The following is an 18,165-nucleotide window of genomic DNA, read 5'->3' on the forward strand; positions in this document are numbered from 1 at the left end:
ATCCCAGTTTTAAGAAATGTTGGTAATCTGTGCTTTTTCCTAGTTAAGTGGACTCCTCTTGTATTTTATAGATCTTGTATGCGGAATCCTATGGAAAACATTACGAGAATAGTGAAAGGAATAGGAGAGACTTTCTGCCAACACTATACTCAGTCCACAGATAAACAGCCAGGATCTCACATAGGTAAGAAGAGACATTTAAAAGTGCACAGTATTAAGTTTGGAGAATGTCCCCCATAGTAGAACTCTTTCCTTTACAGTTAAAGTAGCAATTTAAGTTTTTCTCTTTAGTTGTCATCACAGTTTCAATAGCATGTGCTTTCCTTTATTTCCCCATAGACTTTGCTGTAAACAGACTAAAACTGGCAGAAATTTTGTATTATAAAATATTAGAGACTATAATGGTCCAGGAAACACGAAGACTTCATGGAATGGACATGTCAGTAAGTAAATCTACCCTCTACCCTCTAGTCAACAGCAAGGCCTCAGAGCCCTACCAGGGAAGTAGTAGTTTGTTTGTTTTTTTTCTTTTGAAGCAAATTAGAATTTTTACTCTATGTAATATAGACAATATGCACAAATTTGGTACATAATTCTTAGTTTTTGCTTTAGGAAAAAGATAATGAGAAAGGTGTATAAATCTCTTTGTTCCTACTAAGAAAAGCTGTCATGATGCCAACAGTCACTGTGTGTACAACCATCAACTCTACACTTGACTTCTAAAGAGTGTGGAAGCTGCTTTGAAAAATCAGTTATGTCACAGCTCTGCGACAGCTGTGAAAACGGTTCTGGCCCTGGAACACAAGGGTGCACACTCACACATAACTGTCATGGGTATAAAAGCTTCACACACCCACAGTAACTGTCATCAGCATAAAAGCCTCTCACACTGTCTGCCTCCATCATGGGCAGAATGATTACCATCACATCTGCATGGACAGTGTCCTCTCCAGTTTGTAAGCCAAAATGGAAATTCCCACTGTCTGTCAGGGCTTGAGAATATCATAGAAATGTATTCAACTAGCAGAAGTTCATGAGCTACAGAGAAAGGAATTTAATATTAAATGTTAACCAACTTTATGCTTTCTGATTTGACAACAACGTGAGGCGTTGAGACGTATTGGTTTCCTGTGCCTAATCACAAAGACAACCCTGTCTTCGTTCTTAATTCTCAGTGATATCACTTGATAGCTTCACACTATGACTGATGAGATCTCTTTGTCCAACTCTAGCCATTTGCTCTTGCCAAGACATCATTTCATTATCATAATGAATTCTGTCATCTTCAGCAAGCTGAATCTATGCCTGCTTTTGTGCACTAGGCAGGCTTTTCCAAGCCTATGTATAGTCCTCAATTTTCCCTGAGCGGGTTCATCTTTAGCCTCTGGGAAGTTTTCACATAATAAATCTGCTGATTGAGGTCTTTTTGGTTTTCCAAGCAAAATTAATTCTCTCCTTTTTAATAATGCTTTCTTTTTAAAATGTTTTTGCCTGATTTCTTTCTAAGAAGACATCAACTGATTTGGAGTTAGCTGTTATTTAAACTTCTCACAGCTAACTCCATTCTGCCTTAAAATTAGCTTAATATACTCTTTTTTTTTTTTCTTCTTAATACAGTAGTTCCCTCCACAGGGCCAGTTTGTCTAACCAGTTCTGAAAGTTTCACATCTGGGTGTTTAGCTTTAAGTCTGGGTTAAGTTCTGTAGAAAATTGAGGGTATGAACTCAGAGGTTTTTTGGATACTACCCAAGTTGAGTGAAAAATCTTTAGGAATACCAACAAAGTTGAGCAGCAAGCCTGTGTGGACCCATGCCCTCAAACATCTCTGCCCACAAGTGCCCAAGTGCCCTCAGCACCCCCTAGAGGCCCTGGAGCAGTGCCATCACTTGCTAGCCCAGTGCTGCCCTCAGTGTCAACATGGTACCTGCACACAGCATTGCAGCCTGCATGCTCACCATGGGAGGTTTGTTGTCGGAAGCAGTGTTTCTACAGGCTCTGTAGGCCATTATGGGGAATCAGCAGTTTATGATAGACTTGAACAAGATGGTTTTATTTTTAATTTCTACTGTTGATTTTGACACACCATACATCTTGAGGTACAAAGGTGAAATACGAAAACATCATCTTTGGTATACCATCAGTGTTCTTTTCCTATAAGTGATCTTTCTGTGTTCTCCATTCCGAGTTACTATTGATAAGCACTCTGACCTCAAAGTATTGAGTTAACAATTATTTATTTGTTCATAACTCAAAGTTTCTTAAATTGTAAAATAGTATTTGTTTATCTTTTTTTAAAAAAAGTTTCCTTTGAGCCGGGCGGTGGTGGCTCACGCCTTTAATCCCAGAACTCGGGAGGCAGAGGCAGGCGGATCTCTGTGAGTTCGAGACCAGCCTGGTCTACAAGAGCTAGTTCCAGGACAGGCTCCAAAGCCACAGAGAAACCCTGTCTCAAAAAACCAAAAAAAACCAAAAAAAACAAAAAACAAAAAAGTTTCCTTTGAACGTTTGACCAAATCTAATCACTTCAAGGTATTTTAAGAGTGTTTTCTTTCTGTTTTGTTCTATACATTTACTATGTACTTAGGTTTGTATTTAGTTTCAGGGTGGGGTGGGGGTAGTGTCATGTCTCTTACTATAGCTTGCATGAGTCAGCATGCTCTCTCTCTGCCATATAGGTCCTGTGGATCAAACTCAGGTTGTTAGGCTTGACATCAAGTGCTCTTATCTGATCCATCTCTCTAACCCCTAAAAGAAAATTTCTACAAAATTAAACCTATCATAAAATGGTCAGTTTTCGCCTCTTTTCCTCTGTTCCCTCTACAGCCGCCGCTCTTGAGAGTTTCTTGTCCCAGTAGAAACAGGTAGATATGTACGGATGCTGTGTAACTATTACAAAACAATTCTTCTGTTTTCATCCTGAAATTTTTGTCTTATTTCTTTAGTACTGGTTCTTTTTCTAGAATTTCATACATTTGTCTCTTAGGAATTAGACTGACATCTTAATGGAACTCCTGAGGAAGAAGTAAAATTTTTACTTTTATTTTGAAGTAGTTATAAATTCTTAGAAAGTTGCAAAAGTAATAGATAATTTTCATACAGGGATTACAGTTTAAGTAGCATGGTATCAAAACCAAGAAACTGATAGTGAAATACTGTGCCTACCCTTCTTCAGGTGTATCATGTGTGGGTTATGTAACCACAAAAAATAAGAGACAATAGTCCTCCTTTTGGGAGGAAGGAGTTTTCAGATAGCTCCTAATATTATATTTATATATCTCAGAATAGATATATCTGATATATCTATTAGATATATATATATATACACATGCATGCACACACACATGCATACACATATATAGTGTGTGTATGTAATATTGGATATTATATATATGGTGATAATTTTTTTGCTTGCTTTTTGGGTTTTGAAGTAATTATCATTTATTAAGCATATATTTGCCCACATATGCATACATGTTGTAGCATATATATGGAGGTTATAAGGCAGTTTTAGGTTTTCTCCTTCCATCTTGGTATATCCCAGAGATTGAACTCATGTTTTCAAGTTTCGTGAAAAGAACCTTTGATGCCAAGCCATCTCACCAGCTACTTTTGTTTTGTTTGGCTACAATCTTTCTGCTCTGCTTCCCATATGTTGGGATGATAGGTGTGTCTGCATGCCTGGATGATAAAGTTTAATTTATATAAACACAGTGAGAGAGTAACCTAATAATTGTTACTAATAATAGGTAAAACAAGATGTTATAATGAAAGTTATGTGACTATTATCTGTCTGTCTCTCTCTCAAGTACCGTATGTTACTTTTATTCTTTCACCTAGACAAATCACTTTGTGGTTATTCTTTATCATACTCAAATTGCTACGGTCTCTACTCTTGTACTTTAAGGTCATTATTAAGTAAAATTAGGGTTATGTAAACATAAGCACCGAGATACACATCATGATCGCTACGACTAAATGACTGATAAACAGGTAGTTTATACAGTGTGCATATATTAGACAAAGTGATGATTCACATCCACAGCAAGATAAAGTGAGGCAGTATGGTGTTTTATTATACTGCTCAGGATAGCACACAATTTAAAACTTAAGAATTATTATCTGTGATTTTCCATTTAAGATTTTTGAATCAAGACTGACCTTGGGAAAATAAAAGAAACCTTAGAAAGCAAAACCACAGACAATGGTATCTATCACATAGAACTCTCTGTTAGAAAGGCCTTCATGCTGGTCCTCTGTAGCTCGCTACACTTAGCCACTGTTTAGCCTTCTTACAGTTTTATAGCACATCGTCTGAACCTGCTTCTTTTAATTCATTGATACTATGTTTGTAGCCTCAGACAGAGTTTATCTTGGTAAATGTTCTGTAGAAAATGTGTATTCTGCTATTGTCTGGAATGCTCTGTTATTTCTGTTATTGTCCATGACATTGCTGAGTCTCTTTCCTTCCTGATTTTCTGCTTACTTCTGTCAGTTGGGCTACAACACTACACTCCTAATGTGCCCTTTTGTGAGTTTTACATCATTCACTGGGCATTCCTACAGAGCTACCCTTTTCGTCTAAACTTATGTCTTATGGTTCATTATGTTTGTTTTGTTTGATAATTTTACAATGCTCTGTCTCATGAACTCAAAGCCCTGTATATATGAGGAAAGTGTTCTACCACTGAGCATATACTCCTAAATTTTTGCAAATTTTTTATTCTCTATGGTTAACTACATTTCTTTGATGTTTTCTTCTGTTGCTCAACATGTCTCCCAAATGTTTCTATGTGTTTTGTTCTGTAGTTCAAGGGGAGGTTTTCTGTTGAAGGAGCTGCGGGCTGCGTTCCTGCCGCCAGCTCCCAGCCACCTGGCTAGCTTATGCCCCGAAATAACAACACACAAACTGTATTCATATAAACACTGCTTAGCCCATTTCTATTAATGTGTGTAGCACCGGGGTGCACTTACCGGGAAGATTCTAGCCTACGTCCATCCTGGGTCAGAGCTTCATCGCTTCTGCCTGGCAATGAGAGCTATCAAGTCTGAGCTCACTTCCTCTTCCTCCCAGCATTCTGTTCTGTTTACTCCGCCTACCTAATTTTCTGTCCTATCAGGGCCAAGGCAGTTTCTTTATTTAACCAATGACCTTCCTCCATCAGTTTTCTGCAAACGCTGGGTGACTCTGGATTATCCACTTACATGTATTATCCAAATGGATAAGGCATTAAAAAGGTAATAAACTGAGGGTAAAGTCCAGTGATTTTCTGTTCTAATCTCTTACCTGGTTGTTGGTGATATAGAGCAAGACAAGGAAGGGAAACTGTCCAGTTTACAGACTTTCACCTCTTCTTAAGTACCTGTGAGTCTTGTTCAGTTTCTCTAGAGAACAGTTTTCTGCCATTTGACCCTTCAAATACTGATTGTGTATAGCTTCCCACACTCTGCAGACTTTCAAATTGCCACTCTGTGTCAGTCCTTGCCTTATTCCTACTTTGCATTGTGCCTATGCCTTCAGTTGCTGGTTCCTTCAGGTTTCATATATCAAGTCCTTTTAAGTGTCTGTCTACAGACCCTCAGGTATATTTGAATATCTTTCTGCTGCTGAGTCATTTATCATCCTTTCTCCACTTGGTTTTCTCTATTGTGTCTTGTGGTTTGTGGTTACAGATGACTTATCCTAGATGGGTTCCCATTCTTTTATTCTCTTGTTGATCTGTGCTGATTTTTGATAAAAGAAGGACAATAGATTTTAAGAAAGTAATTTTGGAGTCCAGCAAGATGATTCAGTGGGTAAAAAGCACTTACTGTGAAAGCTGACAACCTTAGTTTGATCCCCAAAGCACACATAAAATACCTCCAAATGGGTACAGTTGTGTGCATACACACAAACACATGCTCAAGTAAAAGAAATGAATGTAAATTTTAAAAATATTGTGTATATGATATATGTACAAACATGTGCACTTCATGGTGCAGGTTTGGAGGTCAGAGGAAAACTTTATGGACTCAGTTCTTTCCTTCCAACTTTATGTGGACTTCAGAGATCAAACTCAGGTTGTCAGACTTGCATAGCAGGTACCTGCACCCACTGAACTGCTGTGCTGGCTCAAATAGCCATTTTTTATTTATTTATTTATTTTTCTTTTTGGTTTTTCAAGACAGGGTTTCTCTGTGGCTTTGGAGCCTGTCCTGGAGCTAGCTCTTGTAGACCAGGCTGGTCTCGAACTCACAGAGATCCGCCTGTCTCTGCCTCCCGAGTGCTGGGATTAAAGGCGTGCGCCACCATCGCCCGGCTCAAATAGCCATTTTTTAAAAATATGTTTTGTGTGTGTGTATGTGTGCACGTGACATGGTATGACTGTGGAGTTGAGGTGTCAATTTCACTCTTACTGTATGGGGCCCAGGGTTCAAACTCAGTTTGTCAAGCTTGGTTGTCAGGCAACTTTACCCACTGAGCCATCTCTCCTCTGACCCCCAAATAACTATTTTTAAGAACTGAAAACATAGCCAAACTGTGGTGGTGCATGCCTTTAATCCCAGCACTCAGGAGCCAGAAGCAGGTGAATCTCTATGAGTTTAAAGCCAGCCTGGTCTACAGGGCAAGTTCTATGATAGGCAGGGGCACACAGAGAAACCTTGTCTCAAAAAACCAAAAAGGGAAAACAATAACCCTGAAAACATGTTAGATCTTATACTCAGTATTAGATCATCTTATATTCGGTAGTGAGAGAAGTTTTTGACTTCCCAGTGAAATATTTTTCTCTGAACTTTTAGCAGTTGCATTATTTTATTTTAGTATTAGTACCTTCTATTTTAGTATTAACATTTATGCTGACAAAATAATTAAATTTTGGGCCGGGCAGTGTTGGTGTACGCCTTTAATCCCAGAACTCGGGAGGCAGAGACAGGTGGATCTCTGTGAGTTCGAGGCCAGCCTGGTCTACAAGAGCTAGTTCCAGGACAGGAACCAAAAGCTACGGAGAAACCCTGTCTCGAAAAATTTTAAAAAAAAATTAAATTTTCGTATTTTTAATAATTAAAGAAAAAGAAAGCCAATCCTAAGTTTTTCTCTCAATGGGAATATTACCTATTTTATTTGTTAACATTTCAGTGAAGATTTTTATGTGCGCCTCATTTAAATTCAAAATCTACAGTAAGCAAGATTAAATGTAATTGGAAAAGTTTACCAGCTTGAGAATGAAATATATGTGTATGTACTATATATGTGATACATACATATGTATATAACATATATCCAATTTAGATATCCTCATTATCCTGTTATCTCTGATAATTTAACATTTTTTACAGATTATTTTGTCTTTTTTATAATCCGTTCTCCCTCCCCACCTGCCTAGATTAGTTTTTATTGAGTCTTGAATACAAATCTCCCAACTACTAGTTTATAGTTTTCTCTAGAAAGACCAAGGCTGAAATTACTGAGAAATGCTAAACTCTGATCTCTTTCTTCCCCAAGGTTCTTTTAGAGCAAGATATATTTCATAGATCCTTGATGGCTTGTTGTTTGGAAATTGTGCTCTTTGCCTATAGCTCGCCTCGTACTTTCCCTTGGATTATTGAAGTTCTTGATTTGCAACCATTTTATTTTTATAAGGTAAGAGGATTGCAAAGTTCCGTTATGGTATGTATATCTCACATAAACACATTTATCTTAATGTTGAAGAAACACAACATTGCAATGTTTATAAAATATTTTGGAGGTGTTCTGATAATAATTATTCCTTTTGAGGTGTAATCAAAGATAAAAGGAAAGGAAGGATATATTGAGCCAAATTTCAGAGTTTGAGTTCTTTTACAAATCACTGACTTGAAAATGTGACCTGGTACTCAGTACTTAACTTCAGATTTTCTCCTTGTCCTAGGCTTTGTCTCCTTTAGCATGTACCCAGATACTGCTGTGGGTTTAAAAGTCTATTATTCTAGAGCCTCTAGGCCCTCTCCCTGTGCTAGAGTCATTTATTAGCTAGTCAGTATTTTCTTAGAGAAGAAGCATATAGTTACTTTCAAATAGTTTATTCTGTTCTTTGGCGATATTGGAAAAGGGAAGTTGATTAAAAAGAAACTGGACTGGAAGCTAGGACTGTATTCCTTTTATACTACTTTTATACTATTCGCCAGTTTATGCCCATTGGATCTGTTTTTATCTGTTAAAAAGAAAGATATGAGGATTATGAGCGTGCCTGTAATCCAGCACTGAGGAAATGGAGGCAGGAGGATCAGAAGTTCATCCTTGGCTACATATAAGGTTTACAGCCAGCCTGGACTATCTGATATCCTGTCTCAAAAAACAAAACCAAAAAGACATGAAAGAAATGTGTGTAATTTTATTTTACTCTGTTCTTTGACTAATTGATTAGCTTGGTTCTGGGGTTAGAACACAAGACTTTGCTCATAGTAGGCAAGTACTCTTCCACTGACATTCATCTCAACCATGTAGTAGTATTGTTTTCTATTTTATTTCCTTTTCATGTGTCGGTGTCTGTGGTATGTATGAGTGCGTGTAAGCACGCTCACATGTGTGTGAGCAGGCATTAACCTATAAGCGTGTGCTTGTGGAAACCCAAAGTTGATGTTGGGAATATTCCTTAACTGTCCTCTTACCATATGCTTTTGAGGTAGGGTCTCTTAATGAAACCCAGATCTGCCAATATAGCTAGTCTTGCTAGCCAGCCTGCTCTAGGGATCCCCCATCTCTGCCTTCCAAAGTGGAGTTACAGGCAGGCTTACCACATCCACCAACATTTATTTGAATTCTGGGGTTCTGAACTCCAGTCTCCTTGCTTGTGTAGAAAACATTTTTTTTTTCTTTTTGGATTTTCGAGACAGGGTTTCTCCGTAGCTTTCTTGGTTCCTGTCCTGGAACTAGCTCTTGTAGACCAGGCTGGCCTCGAACCCACAGAGATCCGCCTGTCTCTGACTCCCAAGTACTGGGATTAAAGGCCACCACTGCCCGGCCTGTAGAAAACATTTTAACTGTTGTGTCAGCCCTATATATAGGCAGAGGCTGCTTCTTCGTTCCCAGCTGCCCAGACCCAAAATAATCACACAGAAACTGTATTAAGCTGGGCGGTGGTGGTGCACGCTTTTAATCCCAGCACTCAGGAGGCAGAGGCAGGCGGATCTCTGTAAGTTCGAGACCAGCCTGGTCTATAAGAGCTAGTTCCAGGACAGGCTCCAAAACCACAGAGAAACCCTGACTCGGGAAAAAAAAAAAAGAAACTGTATTAATTAAAATGCTTTTTGGCCAATAGCTTATTCATATTTCTAGCTAACTCTTAAATCTTAAATTAACCCATTTTTATTAATCTGTGAATCACCACAAAGTTGTGGCCTACCAGTAAGGTTCTGGCTGGCGGCTGTCGTGTTTCTCCTTCAGCGACTACCTGGCATCTCCCTGACTCTGCCCACTTTCTCTCTATATCGTTGTTTGGATTTCCCACCTGGCTTGACTCTACTAAGTCATTGGCTTAAACAGCTTCTTTTATAAGCAATGGTAATAAAACATTCATAGCATACACAGGGGAATCCCACATCACCCATATGTGTTAATATTTTAAAGGTTGATATCCTGGAAGACCTGTTCTTTTCTGGAGGGAGATGGAGGGTCAGTGGATCTGGAGGGTAGAGGGAAGGTTGGGGGGGGGGCAACTACAGTCAGGATGTATTGTATGAGAACAATAAAGAAAAAGGGAAAAAAGGCTTAAAAGCATCTTGTGTTTTAGTTAATAATATATGCAGATACTAGCAGTTCACAGAATTATGTGGTCTATGTGGCAGTAAAGTTAGAGTCATTCATATTTGTATGTCTAGACCAGTGATTGCTTGTTAATCTAACCTCATTGTTGTTTCAACTTTCTCCTTTCCAGGTTATTGAGGTGGTGATCCGCTCAGAGGAGGGACTTTCCAGAGATATGGTAAAACACCTAAACAATATTGAAGAACAGATTTTGGAGAGTTTGGCTTGGAATAATAATTCTGCACTGTGGGAAGCTCTCCATGCTTCTGCAAACAAAGTTCCTACATGTGAAGAAGTAAGTTAGGGCTAAGTTAATAGCATTTTTTGTTTGTTTGGTTTGGTTTGATTTTTCAAAATGGTATTTCTTTGTGTAGCCTTGGCTGTCTTAAAACTCACTCTGTAGGCAGGGCCGTGGTGGCGCACGCCTTTAATCCCACCCAGCACTCGGGAGGCAGAGGCAGGCCGATCTCTGGGAGTTCGAGGCCTGCCTGGTCTACAAGAGCTAGTTCCAGGACAGGCATCAAAGCTACAGAGAAACCCTGTCTCGAAAAACCAAAAATAAATAAATAAATAAATAAATAACCTCACTCTGTAGACCAGGCTGGCCTCAACTCAGAGATCTATCTGCAGTCTACCTCCTAAGTGCTGGGATGAATGGCATACACCACCATTGCCCCATCAATTTTTTAAATGAGCCTTTTGAAGATAAAATTCATGTACCATATGATTCGTCCATTTAAAGTGTACAGTTGAATGGGTTTAGTGTATTGATATGTACGTATTTGATAACAGTTTTAGAATATAGGCATCAAATCTGTTAGAATCTCACTACTTGGTTATCCCTTTTTTCTAATCTCCCTTTCACCCCCTAAGCAACCACTAATCCACTTGCTGTCTCCATAGATTTGCATAATCATTTAAATGGCTATACCTAAGTCCATGATGTCTTGTTTCTTTTCACTTTTATATATATTGCAGTACATATCAACCTCTCCTTTCCTTTTGCTGTCAAATATTCCACTGAATACATAAGCCACATTTTAGTCATTCATCTTTCATTTGACAGACATTAAAGTTTGCTTCTCTTAGCTGTTAGAGTGATGCTCTACCCAGGTTCAAGCCAGATATGTACTAGCACTGAGAGGGGGAAATGAACAGGGAGTCCAATCCCTAACCTAAAAACTATCTGCAGTTGATACTTGCTAGCCAATGGAAAATCAGTTTTCCCCAATCAAGTCTCACTGAGTATGTCAGCTACATCTTAGGGCAGACCCTTTGCTTAGGAGTAGTTGGTTAACATAAAACAAAGTGGTATTTTTCATGGACTTTTGTTTCATTTTGCTTCGTATTGGTAATTTTTGTCTTATTGGTCTTTCACTTATTTTTATTTTTAATTTTGTGGGGTTTTTTTTGGTGTGTGTATATATCTTGTTTTGTTTGTTTTTAAAGAGAGAAAGAACTTAAAATTGAATAGATAGGAAGGTAGGGAGGACCTGAGAGGAATTGGGAAGGGAAACTTGATCAAAATAAGTTGTATGTTTTTTTGTTTGTTTGTTTGTTTGTTTTTTTTTTTTTTTTTTTTTTTTTTTTTTTTTGGTTTTTTGAGACAGGGTTTCTCTGTGGTTTTGGAGCCTGTCCTGGAACTAGTTCTTGTAGACCAGGCTGGTCTTGAACTCACAGAGATCCGCCTGCCTCTGCCTCCCTGTTTGTTTGTTTTTGTTTGGTTTTTTGAGACAGGGTTTCTCTGTGGCTTTGGAGCCTGTCCTGAACTAGCTCTTGTAGACCAGGCTGGTCTCGAACTCACAGAGATCTGCCTGCTTCTGCCTCCCAAGTGCTGGGATTAAAGGCATGTGCCACCACTGCCCTGCTTTCTTTTTTTAAAATTTATTTTTATTTTATGTGCATTGGTGGTTTTACCATAGGTATTGGGTCCCCTGGAACTGGAGTTACAGATAGTTGTGAGCAGCCATGCGGGTGCTGGGAATTGAACCCTGTTCCTTTGGAAGAGCAGTCAGTGCTCTCAACTGCTGAACTATCTCTTCAGCCCAATCAAAATTTATTGTATGAAATTTTTTTCAAAGAAATAAAAAAAAAAGATTAGGTAGTGGTAGGACACACCTTTAATTCCAGCACTCAAGAGGCAGAAGCAGGCAGATCTCAGTGAGTTAAAGGCCAGCCTGATCTACAGAGTGAGTTCCAGGACAGCTAGGGCTACACACACAGAAACCTTGTCTCGGGACTGGATAAAAAAAAGATGCTGCTATGAACATTCATACATGAGGTCTTATGGGCATATTTTCATTTCCCTTGGGTATCTGTGAGTGGTATTTTATCTATGCTTGGAATTACTGGATCACACTGAAACTGTTGGAGCTTTTGACAAATATTAGATTTTGTCAAGAAGTAAAAGGGGAGTGAAATAAGATAAGGGTTCTTTTTTTCATAGGTTTCTGTTACTGGGTTCATCTTTATAAGATAAAGTGTTTTTGTTTTCTGTAGGTTATATTCCCAAATAACTTTGAAATAGGAAATGGAGGAAATGTACAGGGCCATCTCCCCATGATGCCAATGTCTCCAATAATACACCCAAGAGTGAAAGAAGTTCGGACTGATAGTGGGAGCCATCGAAGGGGTAGGTATAACGCTGATGAAATACAGGGGGAGAAAGACAAAGACTTTTTTTTAAAGAAAAAATTTTCAAACTCCATAATATAGTAAAACATCTGATTTCTTCATTAAGATTTTATAAGAAACTCAATGCTTTCACCTGTACCTCTATGTGGCCTGTTATATACTTTCTTCATATTAAAAGTATTTCTGGGCTAGGCCTTTGATCCCAGCATGTGGAGGCAGAGACAGACAGATGTCTCTGAGTTAAGGACAACTTAGTCTACATAGTGAGTTCCAGGATAGTCAGGGATATAGAAAAGACCTTGTCTTAGAGGGAAAGAGGGAGGGAAGGAGATGGAAAGAAAGGAGAGAAGAAAGAAAAAGGTTTTCTGGACTGGCAAGATTGTTCAATGGGTATTGAAACTAGCCACCAATCCTGAACACGTGTAATTCCCCAGGACCTGTAGCATGAATTCTAATTGGTCTTAATAATAAAAACTCAAAGACAGATATTAGGGGATGAAAGCTGAAGGATCAGAGAAGCAGAGCGGCCAGCCACTAGAGTTCTTTCTTCTGCCATCCTCAGATGGTATGGGCGATCCTGTCCTTAGACTGAATCCTCAGACTGACTGCACTGAGCTCCCATCTTCTCCAGCCACAGCACTCTTGTCTCCACCTCCCTAGTGCTGGGATTGAAGGCATGGGATCCCAATTGCTGGGATCACCTTTGTGTGAACTCGGTTTCTCTTTTAGACTGGATCGATTTTGTGTAGCCCAGAGTGGCCTTGAACTAACAGATCTGTCTGCCTCTTGTCTCCCAAGTGCTAAGATTAAATGTGTGTGTCACCATTGCCTGGCCTTTATGGCTTACTAGTGCAGCTAGCGCTACACTCTGATCTTCAGGCAAGCTTTATTTGTTAGATCATAAACAAAATATCACAAGGACTCATGCTGGAGGGAGAGAACCAACTTCCTCAGGTTGTTCTCTAACCTCTACTTATACACCATAGCCTGCCATTCTCCTAACTAAATAGATTAAAATATAATTTAAAAAACTATTCTCTCCTACTGTACTACATCCCCTAAGATACTTATCTATAATACCTTTAAAATTATGCCTTTTGTGCATTAGCAGTGGGAAGATTGTAGTGCAGTCTTGTTTTTCTTATGACATACTCAGATTTTTGAAATATGTAACTCTGAATTTTGTTTTGTTTTTGAGAGAGCTTCTCTGTGTATCTCAGCCTGGCTTCAGACTTATATTCCTCTTTTCTTAGCCTTCTGAGTGCTAGAATTACAACTGTGTACTTTAAATTCTTGAATTCTTAAATTAGTTGAGAAAACCTTCGCTGTTCTACTACTACTTTACAAATACTTAAACAACTATGGTAGACTCAGAATTTAATTATTACACAAATAAGTAGCTGACCCATCTACACATTTGAAAACATGACAGTTTGCCAGGGCAAAAATAAAGATGCTGTGTTATAAATGACACAGGAAAGCAGCAAGCATCATCTAAGTTTCTTTTTGTAAGTTTTTATTTTATTTTGGGGTGCTGGTGATCAAACTCTGAGCTTCAAGCCATGCTAAGGAAGTGCTTTGGTAAGATATGTCAGGGCTCTGCAGACTCTTGTGAGTCATAAGAGCTATAAGAATCTACTTGTTTACTGAGGACAAAAGAAGGCAGAGTTGCTTTTATAACGTCCAGTATCCATGAAAGATTTTCATTTAGCCACTCCTGCTTTCCCAACCATCTCACTAATACACAGAGCCTCCACATCATTGCCAGAGAGTAATTTTTATCATCTATGTTTTATTTTTTTTTATTTTTTTTAAGTTTGTAATGCCTTTACTTTACTTTTTTTTTAAGATTTATTTATTTATTATCTATACAGTGTTCTGTCTGTATGCTTGCAGGCCAGAAGTTGGCACTAGATCTCATTACAGATGGCTGTGAGCCACCATATGGTTGCTGGGAATTGAACTCAGGACTTCTGGAAGAGCAATCAGTGCTCTTAACCTCTGAGCCATCTCTCCAGCCCTTATTTATGTTTTAAAAGTAGATTGACTAATTATCTACTGAATATAAAATAGATAACTGAGATGCCCTCAACATTATATATAGTAGGTACTGTATATAGTTCAGTGGCAGAATGCTTGCCTTACGTTAAAGCCAAAAAAGAGCATATCTTATACTTGTGAATCGACTCAGGAAAGTGATAAAACAAATTGTGGACAGCAATTTAGGATTGGATATATTTTAGAAATATGGGCTTGAGCTGGGTGTGGTGGTGCTGTATTCTAAATACTAAGGAGGCAGAGGAAGGTAGATCCCTGTGAGTTCAAGGTCAGTCTGGTCTGGTCTGCTAGTGAGTTCCAGGCCAGCCTGTGTTACGTAGTGAGTTCCAGGCCAGCCATAGCTACATAGTGAAACTCTGTCTCAAACACTAAAAGCAAAATAAAACCCAGACATATGTAAATTGTATTACAGGTTTTTTTAGAGGCTCACAACTAGTAGTTTTCCTTGAGTCAAAGGAGACTTTGGACTTTAACTTTTGAACAATGCGGGAAATATTGAGAGTATACTGACTCTTGGAAAACAAAATTCATTTTTTTATTATTGGACAGGAATAGTTATTAGTGACTCTCTTAGTTATGTTTCTATTGCTGTGATAAACCACCATCACCAAAAGCAACCTGGGGAAGAAAAGGTTTGTTTCAGCTTATAGTTCGATATTACTGTCATCACTGCGAAAACTCAGAGCAAGAATTCAAATAGGGTAGGACCGTAGAGGCAGGAGCTAATTTAGAGGCAATGGAGGAATGCTGGCTAGCTCACTCTATTTTGTTATAGTATCCAGGACCTCCAGGCCCAATGGCCACAGTGAAGTAGGCCTTCACACAAGAAAATGTACTATAGGCTTGCCCATGGGCCATTCTGGCAGGAGCATTTTCTCAGTGAGGGTCTGTCTTCCCAAATGACTCTAGCTTGTATCAACTGACACAAAGCCTGCATAGTGGCCAAAACAACTTAATTACCATTTTTTTTTTTTTGCCCACCTCTGCATATTACCCAACATCCATGTGACTATCCTGGGAAACTTTTTAAATGTTTTAACTGCTAGATTTCACTAACTGAAAAGTTAAGAATGTTGTCAGAGAGCAAGGCACCGTGGTGTGCACCTTTAATCCCAGCACTCAGGAGGAAGAAGCAGACAGATCTCTGAGTTCAAGGCTGGCCTGGTCTACAGAGAGAATTCCAGGCAGCCAGGCCTACACAGAGAAACTCTGTCTCAAAAAAACAGAGAGAATATGTCATCAGAAAGCACAGAGATCTACAGTGGAGATTGGCACACGTTACTGTAACCAATCTGTTTCTACCGATGTATCTGAAAAAACTTTTTTCTCATGACTGTCTTTGTTATGTTAATATGAAACTATAAAACTGCTACCATATTGAAATATGGAATTTGGGATAAATTAAATCTGTGTTCCTAGACAATGGTCTCTCACATTTTGTTCTAGAATAAAATATTTCTTCTCTCTTAAAAAAGAACATGCAGTACTGAAACAATCTGGAGAACCTTAATCCCCACTAAGGGGAAGATGAAGGCAGCTCTGCAGAGGAATAGCACTGGGAGAGGCCTCCTTCCTAACTGTGTGTGTGACAGAGGTTAGCATCACGTGTCTTCGCCTTTTCTCTTGAGGCAGGTTGGCCATTAAGCCCCAGGGTCTGCCTGTCTCTGACCATTCCTGTTCCCCCTTCACCCTTTGTTAGGGTTACAAATCTGTGTGACCACTCCTGGCTCTTTTATATGTGTGTTGGGGCACCAGATCCCCAGGTTCTTATGGTTGCGTGATGGGCACTTTATTGACTAATCCATCGCACCAATCCATAATCCTCACTTTGGTTTTGACCAGAGAAGACCCTCAAATTAAGGCAAAGTCAGCAGTTGCATGAATCACTTTTGCTCATGTTTTCTGATCCGCCTATTAAAGATGCTCTGTATTTCCTCAGAAACCATAGCACTGCCGTAAACTGCTAGGAGTGTGGGGAATGACAAAACTATGACCTCAAACTGAGCTTTGCTTGTGCTTACCTTTTTCTTCGGTGCTATTTAGTAGATAATATTGGGAGATAGAAGCTGATTCTTAAGTTAGTGGTCATGTCATTCTACCTTTCTGCTTCTCCTTTATTCTTAATATGTTGCTCTATTGGTATGGACATAGTTTCAGGAATCCAGAAAGATGAGCTGCCATAACCCTCTAATTACTGAAGTCTCTCTCTTCCTCTAGACTTGATTGTCTATGAAGATGGAAACCATGTTATTTACTTCTAGATCTCAACTGCTTAGCATAGGAATAAGTAACCTGATTTTAAACTCTTTTCTTCTCCTCTTTGTTAGATATGCAACCGCTGTCTCCGATTTCTGTCCATGAACGCTACAGCTCTCCGGCTGCAGGGAGTGCTAAGAGGAGACTTTTTGGAGATGACCCACCAAAGGAGATGTTTGTGGATAAGATTATGGCAGAAGGAACAAAACTGAAAATTGCTCCTTCAAGTGTGACTGCTGAAAGCTTATCAATTTCCCCTGGCCAAGCTCTGCTGACAATGTCCACAACCACAGTAACAGGGACAGTAGGACAGAAGGTTACAGTTCCTTTGCACGGTAACATCTTCATCTCTACTTTATACTTTTGAGTTAGGTAAAAATTTAAGAAATATATTAGGGCCGGGCGGTGGTGGCACATGCCTTTAATGCCAGCCCTCAGGAGGCAGAGGCAGATGGATCTCTGTGAGTTTGAGGCCAGCCTGGTCTACAAGAGCTAGTTCCAGGACAGGTTCCAAAGCTACAGAGAAACCCTGTCTCAAAAAAACAAAAAAAGAAAAAAAGGAAAGAAATGTATTAAATTGTATCACATGATCTAACACTTTTTTATAGATTTATTTTTATGTTATGTGCATAAGAGTTTTGCCTGCATGCTTGTCTATGCACCATGTGCATGCCTGTTGCCCACAGAGGCCAGAAGAGGATATCAAATGCTCCTGGAACCTGAGTACAGGTGGTTGTGAGTGCTGGGAACTGTATGTTGGGTCCTCTGCAGGAGCAGCAAGTGCTCTTATTGAGCCATCTCTTCAGCCCCAGTATTTTATTCTTAAACCAAAATTCTTTTGTTTTCCTTTAACTGACCCTGTATTTTAGGGCAGTTTAAAATTCACTGCAGAATTGAGAGGAAGGAGAGATTGCTCATGCATTTCCTGTCATCATCCCTGCTCTCTCCCACAGCCTCTGAAAGCACCAATATCACATCAGGCCTGCATGGTTCTCAGAATTAGTGAGCCCTCATTGGTGCTTCACCACCCAAAGCCCAGAACTTACATAAGATTCACCCTTGGTATTTTACATTCTGTGCATTTTGATAATGTGTAATGACATGTGTCTGCCTTCATAGTAGCACACACAATAGTCTTACTGCCTAAAAGTGTTCAGTCCTCCACCTATTGTTTTATTTTGAATCTATATACCATTTTTCAAATTTTCACATTTTATAAATTTATAACCCTTTTTGTTAGAATTTACTTTATTATCTGAGCTTTATAAATTAATGTACATGGGGAGATTTTTATTTTTAATTAAAGGCACCTTAAGTACACAGAAGAGTAAAATTTAAATTTTTTAAAAATATTAGCCGGGCGATGGTGGTGCACGCCTTTAATCCCAGCACTCGGGAGGCAGAGACAGTCGGATCTTTGTGAGTTCGAGACCAGCCTGGTCTACAAGAGCTAGTTC

At 39.1% G+C, this 18,165-nt stretch overlaps 1 protein-coding gene across 1 annotated transcript in view; it reads left to right on the forward strand.

The window, feature by feature from the left end:
- Rbl1 (RB transcriptional corepressor like 1) overlaps window positions 1–18,165 on the forward strand; it is a 64,530-nt gene that overhangs the window by 22,719 nt on the left and 23,646 nt on the right. The window contains exons 10-15 of the mRNA XM_005363028.3: window positions 72–184; window positions 340–443; window positions 7,481–7,618; window positions 9,891–10,055; window positions 12,260–12,392; window positions 16,780–17,043. Coding sequence (XP_005363085.1) covers window positions 72–184; window positions 340–443; window positions 7,481–7,618; window positions 9,891–10,055; window positions 12,260–12,392; window positions 16,780–17,043 — 917 coding nt within the window. The remainder of the gene's footprint in view (window positions 1–71; window positions 185–339; window positions 444–7,480; window positions 7,619–9,890; window positions 10,056–12,259; window positions 12,393–16,779; window positions 17,044–18,165) is intronic.

Source organism: Microtus ochrogaster, linkage group LG8 (assembly GCF_000317375.1).
Source record: "Microtus ochrogaster isolate Prairie Vole_2 linkage group LG8, MicOch1.0, whole genome shotgun sequence".
NCBI classification, from domain to species: Eukaryota; Metazoa; Chordata; class Mammalia; order Rodentia; family Cricetidae; genus Microtus; species Microtus ochrogaster.